Genomic DNA, 9,561 nt, shown 5'->3' with positions numbered 1-9,561 from the left:
TTTGGTGATCTGGAGAGAGAGGTGCACTTGGAGAGGATTTGGAAGCTCCACACCCTTACCCTATACCTTGCCTTATATGTATCTCTTCCATCTGGCTGTTCCTGAGTTATATTCTTTTATAATAAACTGGTAATCTAGTGAGTAAACCAGTTTCCTGAGTTCTATGAACAAATCAACCAGACGCAGGAAGGGGTCCTGGGAAGTTCTGATCCATAGCTAGTCAGTTAGACGCACAGGCAACAACCGGGACTTTTGATTGGCATTTGAAATGGAGGGCAGTCCTGTGGGAATGAACCTTTAACTTGAGGGATCTGATGCTATCCCTGGGTAGATAATGTCAGAATTGAACTGAATAGTAGGACAACCAGCTGGTGTTGGAGATTGCTCATTGGTGGTGTGGGGGAAAACGCCCCCACACACATTGGAATTGGGTGATAAGGTCCTATTTAGATATTCATTTTGGAACTAGCAAAGTATTGCTATTGTAGTTTCTTTGGATCATCCTATGATAAGAGGCAAGAATTTAAGAATAATTGAAAAAAAATAGCTTAAAGAAGAAAAAACAAGAAATCATTTGGTCTGGCTAAAAGTTGTAAGAGAAACAAAGAAAGCGTTTTGAAAACATGGCCAAGATATTGATAGGTAGATCTAAAATGCGGATTAAAGAAACTAGAAATACCTCTACTTTGAGTATTAAGTCTAAGTAATTTAAATGAAATTGTAGTTCCAGACACAGGCCTTTTAAGTAAATTCAGTGACAACTGGGCCAAACAATAGAGAACAAAACTTACCACAGCCACACGAGCAAGAATAACAGGAAATCCAAAGGCAGAAACAACAATTCCAGTAGTGAAAAAATATGCCAGTTCCCGACAGGCACTGCTTGTTGCATCAGAGTCATATGTTGCTCTTTTGGCAATGAAATGGGGAATGGGAGAGATGGCATGAAATATCAGGACGAACAAGGGCCAGTAAACACTGTCGGTTGATCCCAGAAGAAATGCAGAAAGAAAAGTTACAGTTAAGACATTCTATTATTTCACAGTTAATATTATTTTTAAAATCTAGGTTAAAAAATTATTCATTCAATTGTCGACATTAGCATATGAAATGATTTCTACCAGGAACAGGTAAGAAGTAATGATAATTAAAAATTACCAGTCCATTAATATGTAGATAGCTGATATTGTGTTAAGATACAACTTCACAATATATAATCTAGAATCTTTATTTTCTGTTATTACTAAACTGTAATTTCTTTAAAGACAGAAGCCCAACTTACACATCTTTGCTTTCCCTACAGAACATAGTATAGTGCCTTGGGCATGCTAATTCAACAAAGATTATATGAGTGCCTGCATATTGGAAATCTTTCAATGGCTTAGAATAAAACTCAGTTTCCTTGCCCTGACCTACAAAGTCTGAAATGATCTGGTCAACTGGTTTCATTCGTTTGGTGCCATCTTCCCTGTATTTGCTTAATCTGTAGCCACATCAGCCTTCTTTCAGTTCCTTAAAAACTCAGCCCATCCCTGCCTTAGGGCCTTTGCACTAGCTATGCCCTCTGCTTGGAATGCTTCTCCGCCAATCTTCACATTGGCTGGCTCCTTCTCATCATGCAATCTAAACTGAGAGGTCTCCTCCTAAGAGTTTATCCTGACCATCTGCATTAAATACCTCAAGTCACCGTTGAGCACATCATCCTCTTAACTTTCTGCACAGCACTCATTCCTATCTAATATTTTCTTGTTTATGAGAACAGGGATCTGATTTGTCTTAATCACCATTCATCTCCAGGGCCTAGAATGAGGTGCTTCATTATATTTATTGAATGAACAAAATAATAAATAGATTTTAAGTTTGGAAGATATGAAAATAACTATGCGTATTTTAAAATTTAAGATACACTAAAAAAAATTAGATAAACTCTAATTTTTATTATGAGATAATAATTCTGCAATGCAAAAAAAAAAGCTTTCTTCTCAAATTTCAATGTTTTGTATTTATTAAAAATTGCCATCTACTTTCCATTTCCTACATTTCTTCTACAAACACTTCGAAAATATTTTTCTCCATAAGCTAGACATTTATTATGTTTCCCTGAGAGGGGGAAAGGGCATATTCTCTAATCATTTATATATACACATCATAATAATACATTATCACCACAATGCCTTGATTAACACAGAGCCATCCAGATAGCGAGCACCTTAGAGCAGTAGTTGGAGTGAAGCCACACCGTAATGAAAGCCTTTCATTTTGGCCACAGATCTAGGAAGGTGAGATGGTCAACCAAAAAGCAAAAAAGAAAAGTGCCCTTTATCAAGAGACTCAGGATGCAAACACTGAGTTTGGACTCCTAATTGCAAACTAGAGGAATTACAATGTATTTCAAGAATCACAAAACAATATTGTTGGAAGGGGCTTTTAGAGATTCTCTAGTTCAAAGCCTTCATTGTACCAGTGAGAAAACAGCTACAGATTGGAAAAGAGGTCTGGAATAGACCCAGCTGTTACCTGACATCCCACAGCCAAGAGCTCTTAATTCTTCCTAGAATACAGTTAAGTTTTCTGAAGAAAATCTAGGAAACTATATTCCCATTCACAGTAAGCTATTGTGGGGTGGGCGGGGAGGAGTATGTACAAATTCAGTGACTGAAAATAACCTCACAGGATGATCTGATCATAAATTCACACCTCAGGCCTATAACTTCTTCAGTGAAAGGTTTTAAGCCAGTCCTGTCCCCTGTTCTAGTGTACCTAGGTTAGCACACCTTTGAAATGCCAGAGTGATCCTCTTTTCCAGACCCCTTGAAGGCATAATCACCCTCAAGGGAGCACACAGTCTTGTTAATTGTGCCTTGCTTTCTCCCACCTTCATGTAATCTTCCTTATATTCCCTCCTAATTTCAAATGCATAAAAGAAACTGCAAAACTGTCATTCTCCAGAACACTCGAAATCCTGTTTCCCAGCAACTTTTGGTTCGAATAAACTTATAAAAATTCTCTAAGGTTTGGATATTTTCTATATCAACAATATAAATTATAAATGCCAATTATAATATAAAACAAAATTTGGATCCAACTGTTTTTATAAACAACAGAGTTTTTCTCATGGCCAAAAGGTCTGTCTTTGCATCTATCTGTCTATGTGTGCTTATATACATATGTTGTAAATATGAGATAATTTTCTGCCTCCATATGGTATTATTAAAATAAATTTAAAGGCAAGCACTTGTAAGGACCAGCTATTCTAAAATTCTCAGAAATATAGAAACTAACTCAAATGCTTTTTAAGTTCACATGATCTAAGATTAATTCTTAAATAAAAGCTAGTTTGTTTGTTGGTTTAAGTAGAACAGACATGTCTTTTGAGTTATTGATATTAAATATAATATTTTACACCCAGAGTTTTACAAAAATAAGTCTATGTTAATGATTAACTTTGATGGCTATGAAATGTTTCTAGAGCTTACAAAATGTCTTCATGAATGTGACTTTCTAGTTTTCATTAGAAATTAAGATTTTAAGAGTTACAATCTCAATATATGTAGGAATAACTTTGATGTTCCAGAAGGGCCCCTGGAACATCTCAAGATCTGTAGTCTCTCCTTATAAGAGAAATTTTAAACTAATCGAGCTTGTTTTTTTTATGTTAAATTTCCTGGGAAGCATTGTAAAATAAGTAATGAAAGACTTCTACTATGTTGGAAACAATGATTGTAAATTAAACGAATACTTGGAGCTATGGGAAACCCAAGACGGCAGCGTGGTCCTTCCAGGCTCCCTGGCAAACTCCATTCTTTCAGTGTTTACATTCCTTCATGCATCCTAGTACATTTAAGCTGGACTTCAATTAGATTAAGGAACTTACGAGCTGACATGATTGAAAGGTGACATCTTACTATATTACCAAGGTTTGATAAAGTCACTTCAAGAAAATGCCAAATAGGTAACTGCTTCCTTTCACAGGGAGCAACCAGGAGATGAAGACTTTAAGAATCATTAACTACCACCTTGAGATTTTGTTTGTTGGAAAGGACATTAAATAAAAGGCACTCTCCAACCTCACTGGAAGGGACCTTATCAGCCTCTAGCCACGAACGGCCATCTACCCTGTCTACGACACCTGCCTCTACCTATTATAGATATCAAAAACTCATCTAGGATGAGAAGCCGCTGACATCAGAGGCAGACAGCTATTCCAAGACACTGACAAGGCCTGTATACCTACAAATTGATGTTGACTTCAGAAACCAATTTGTTTTGAATGTCTTTGACTGCTAATGATATTAGTCAAAATAATAGTTATACTTGTTCTCTGGGTTTTTCTATATAGTCCAACTGTTTATGATTACTGAGGATGTATAAGAATAACTGTGAATACTCTTTTCATGCCTATATAAATGTTATACTAGATGCAAAATACAGAAAAATGAGACAAATGACACAACTTGTATCACGATAGTTCACAGGATACAAATGATCCAGAGTGTTTTTCATAAGACCTGACTACATTCCATTTACTTACCCTTCCCTTTTGAGAAAATTCAGCCTCAACTCATATCCCACAGTTACAGTACTGCCCCATCTCCAACGGTCCACTGTTTCAACAACTATCCTTCCTAAAGCCCTTGTGCCCTTCACCCTTTATTCTTCACAATACTTCTATCTCTGATAGAATGTATATTTTAAAATGTTTACTGTCTGTCTCCCCCACTAAAATATGGACTGCAAGAAAGCAGGGCCTTTCTTTTTTAATGTGTTTTTTTGTTTTGTTTTGTTTTGTTTTGTTTTAACACCTACAGCACCTGGTATTTCTAGGTGGTCTCCCATCCAAGTACTAACCAGGCCTGACCCTGCTTAGCTTCCGACATCAGACGAGATCAGGCACATTCAGGGTAGCATGGCCATAGAGGACCTTTCTTTTCTTATTTCATAATCCCCAGTTCCATTAACAGTAGCTGGCACACAGTAAGCACTCGACCAGTTGTTGAACAAAGAAATTTGTTGAATGCTCCCTCTACCTGAAATGCTCACCTCTGACTCATCAGCCTGATAAACTCTTATTTATCCACCAAGTCTTGGCTTAAAGACAACTTCAATGCAGCTCTCCCCAACTCTCCTGGGGAAACTCTGATGCACTTTCTCCAAGCTCTCACTGTACTTTGCACACATCTCCACTACAGCTGTCGTTTTACTAACTGAATTGTTTATCTCTCACTCATTTAAAACTGTAAGCTCCTTGAGGACAGCACTATGTCTCTTCATTCTTGTATCCCCAGCTGATCCAGAATAGGTGTTCATTAAATGTTTATTAAATGAATACATCAATTTTAAAAAGAGCTTTTCTCAGCACAAGTACAGCTAAATAATGAAGGCAGTGGGTTCATAATTTGGGCTTCACTAACTAATTGGTTAGAGATTGGTCTTAAATTTACCAATCTCTCTAACACCCATGACACACAATAGTGACAAAGGCACAAAAAGAATAGTTTTTGAAAAAATAACTTACCCATAATCCTCTAAGGCACATCCCAGCATAAGAAAAGTCAGTCCAATAGCTCCGCTGAAGGATAATAACACAAGAGCTATGAAAAATAAAACCAAGAGTTATAGGTTCCAGATCCATGGTTACCAGGGGCTGGGGGAGGAAGGGAGGAATTGAGAGTGACTACTAATAGGTATAGAATTTCCCTTGGAGGTAATGAAATGTTCTGGAGTTAGCTAGTAGTGATGGCTGCACACCTGTGAATATACTAAAAAACACAGGGAAAGACTTTAATACTTCAAAAAGTTAATTTTATAATATGTGAATCTTATCCCAATAAAAAACTTCAATTAAAAAACAATAAAAGATCCCCAATTTAAGCAAATATAGCAACTTACTTATTTCATTAGTTGATGTTATATTTGACTAGCAAATTACTGCCTATGTTTACCACTTTTAAATTTGTAGGTAGAGAAAGGTATAAAGCATTTCCAGCACACAACATCTACCTAATGCATGAATTCCCTCTATATGTGTCACAAGACGCCAGCCAGCCAGTCTGTACAACTCCAGTGAAGGAAATTCATAACCACCTAAGGCAGGTCATTTCATTCTAACAGTTTCTAAATGTTGAAAACTCTTTCCTTAAATTACATGCAAAACTGCTTCCCTATAATATACACCCTTTGACCATTTCTGCCACCCCAAACCACAGTACTACAAGTATTCACAGATTGTCTTCATGTCTGCATAGAAAACGATTCTCAACTATTGAATAAAATATTTATTCCCAGCATCTGGAGGACATGAACCTCTGAGGAGACAGGAACATATCTGTCCTTACGCTGCTAAGTGAAAGACAGAATATCAGAGTTGTTTAAAAATTTGATCTCTGAGTCACCAACATGGGTTCAAACTTTCTCTGCCATGAACAGATTGTGTGACCTTAGGTTGAAGCTGAGCCTCTTTAAATCTGATTTCTCACCTATAAAATGGGAATAATGGTGCCACCTTATTAGGGAGTTTATGGGAATTAAATGTGATAATTTATGTAAAGTGCTTGTCATAGGAAAAGCACAGGAGAGGCTCAATAAGTAAATGTTGATTGATGTAGATATCTGCTCATTTTAACAATGTTCTTTGGGAAAGGTATATATCAAAAGCATAAGACACTATACTATCCAAATTTCCTTCTGAAAAAAATCCATAACACTCAAAATTAGTCATTGATTAAACTAATTAGCATTTTGATTGCTTCCTTTTACATTAAGAGGAGAACTGGGGGGACTGTTTATAAAAAGATGCCAAGGTATTTTTAAAAACATTTGGAAGTTTGCAGTTAGGGGTCAAGGAAGGACTGTCAATTTTAATTTACGTTTTTCCATTGAGTATATGTCACTTCAAAAAAAAAATGTTCAAAAGTAAGTCTTCATGTATTTTTTCATTGCAGAAGGTCTCTTCCTAGTTGGCTTAGTGCCCCACGCCCCCCGCATCATGCATTTGCACTATTACCTCCTCCATGACACCTTTCAAAGCTAGGAACTGTAGACCTCTTCCTTCTGGTCTGTGACACCAATCTCTCAAGGTTCACAACTGTACCTCACATTGATTCATTTAGTCCTTTTTTTTCTTTTTCAGGAATCGCATCCTCTACCATGTCTTAAAGCTGGAGCTGACCAGGCATCCAACTTCGTCGCTTTTTACTCTATACTCTTGCTGAAACACTGCATTCATTCCAAAGCTCCCTGGTACCACATGGGCTCAGCCACGTCAATGCTTCACCTCCAACTCCAATCTGGACTTCACCTGAGCAGCCAACAAGGACATCAAATTCAACATATAAAAACTGAAATATGCTCACCCTCTACTCTCAAACACACACTTCTTCTTTTTTAAGGTTCTAACTTGAAATACCACATACTCTTCTCAGCACTTGAATTAAACTCTGCCCCATCCTTTGCCAGATGAAGTTTTATTGATCTTTTTAGCTTCTATTCAAGGATTGCCTTTTGTGCAGAAATTGCCTTCTTCCTTCCTGGAGCAGGATTAAGTGATTCCATCTGTATTAGTTATATTAGTTAATACCAGAGCTGCTATTAACTAAGTACCACCAACTCGGTGGCTTAGAACAACAGAAATTTATTTTCTCACAGTTCTGGTGGCTTGATGTCTGAAATCAAGGTGTCAGCAGGGCCATGCTCCCTCTGAAGCCTCTGAGAAAAAAATCCTTCCTTGGTTCTTCCTAACTCCTGGTGGTTGCTGGCTGGCAATCTTTGATACTCCTTGGCTTACAGCTGCATTACTCTACTTTCTTCCTCTGTTTTCATATATTCTCCTTATATATCTCCATGTTCAAATTTCCCTTTTCTTATAAGGACACTAGTCCTTATAGGATAGAGCACATGCTAATCCAATATCATCTTAACTTGATTCCCTCTTGCAAAGGTCCTATTTCCAGATAAAGTCACACTGACAGGTAGTGAGGAGTTAGAACTTATCTCTATTTGGGGGACACAATTCAACCCACACCATCCTTGTGTTTTCACTGTATCTGAGTACATCTTAGACACTTAAATAGTAATTATTTCCAACTCTGTTACCCAACAGTAACTTCTCATTTACCTGTTTGTTTCAAATCTTAGACATACAGTAGTCTCTCAATAAAGGTTGAACTGAATTATCTACAAAATGCGTCCTTCCATTAGTCTATTTCCACTTCATAGTCTATCTTCTGTTTTATTACATCACAATTTCTAACATATTTACACATAAACATTATTATTTGATAGTTTCTGGACATAACTAAACACAGTGTAACACTGAGCTACGACTTCTCAGCTGTTTTCTGCATTGGTTTCAAATGGCTGTATTACACACTGGACACTGTCCAAGTAAATTATATTTAATGTTGAATATAAAAGTCAGCCAGAAAAAAATGATGTGTCTGCTGCTAACAGCTTACGCACTCAGATAAATTTCATAGTGAACACATGTATGCATGCAAATATACTGTATACATCTTTATAGGTTAACTAGGGAGGTAAGATTTTTTGGGTACAAATTTCAAATACGATAAGGAACTCCAACATAGAAACAAGTTATGCTACTCTTTCCGAAAAGATTAAAAATCTAATGGTTTCCTCCCCAAAATAATAGGAAGTCTTCCAATTACCTCTCTCACTGCTACCATCTCCTCTCCTCTGCAAGGCATACAGATAAGGGAAGTGTTCTTGGAACACTCCCTTTTTATCAACTGCACGATTCAAAAATACATACTGCACAAACACCACGCTCTCGTCTGTCCATAGATGAAAGTACTAATAAAATTCCACCTAATCTACCCTGCACAATTACGACAAATACAGCATTTCTGGGCGCCATCCGTTGACACCTGCCTGCAGTGAAGTCTGCCCAACTGGAAAAATCATTAGGAACAAGAGGATTAAGGGCCCCAAAGCCGAGAACACTGAAGACAATGGCTCCTTTGGAAGGAAATGGGAAACTGCGAGCGGCAGGAAAAAAAAAAAAAAGGCGTTAGGGTGGACATGTCAGGAAGTGGAAACCCCGTTAAAAACTCGGCAAAAGTAGGGGTGGGAGGAAGCTCGGAGGAATTGAGCTTAATTGAGGAGGAGCCCAGGAGGTGATGCTCGGGTGGCTGGACCGGGTGTCCCAGGCAGGGACCTATCTATCTCCGCGAGGGCTCCAGCCTGGAGTTGCCCGTAGTGCAAGGAGAGGGGGAAGGCTAGTGGCCTTGCAGAAAAAAAGGGGGGTTCCCAAGCATCCCTCCACCCACAACCCAAGGAGCAAAGGGAGCGAGAGAGCGCATTCCCACCCAGGGAGGTGGGAAGCATGGCGAGTCTGGGGGAGCCCCTCTCCGCCGACGCACTGAAAGCGCAGCTCCGAGCTTAGCCTGGAGCGGAGGAGGCGACTCCACCGCAGGACCATCGAGCCGGGGGCCGCAGATGTACCTTTAATGCCCGCCATGTCTCCCGAGCTGGAGCCGCGGCTGCTTCCGGCTTCCTACCACAGCCCTGCCCACCACCCCACCCCTACGGCTCTGCCGGGGGGCT

The 9,561-nt window shown here is 38.6% G+C and overlaps 1 protein-coding gene and 1 pseudogene across 1 annotated transcript in view; both read right to left on the bottom strand.

Annotated features, from left to right (window-relative positions):
* LEPROT overlaps positions 1-9,561 on the bottom strand; it is a 14,066-nt gene extending 4,505 nt beyond the window's left edge. The window contains exons 1-3 of the mRNA XM_011369581.2: positions 9,460-9,561; positions 5,516-5,591; positions 792-978 (exon numbers count right to left, since the gene is read on the bottom strand). Coding sequence (XP_011367883.1) covers positions 792-978; positions 5,516-5,591; positions 9,460-9,475 — 279 coding nt within the window. The 5' untranslated portion in view covers positions 9,476-9,561. The remainder of the gene's footprint in view (positions 1-791; positions 979-5,515; positions 5,592-9,459) is intronic.
* Positions 4,800-4,918, bottom strand: LOC111745300 (annotated as a pseudogene).

The sequence above is a fragment of the Pteropus vampyrus genome, unplaced genomic scaffold, assembly GCF_000151845.1.
Source record: "Pteropus vampyrus isolate Shadow unplaced genomic scaffold, Pvam_2.0 Scaffold151, whole genome shotgun sequence".
Classification (NCBI taxonomy): Eukaryota; Metazoa; Chordata; class Mammalia; order Chiroptera; family Pteropodidae; genus Pteropus; species Pteropus vampyrus.
This window is presented reverse-complemented; position numbering and strand designations above follow the sequence as displayed.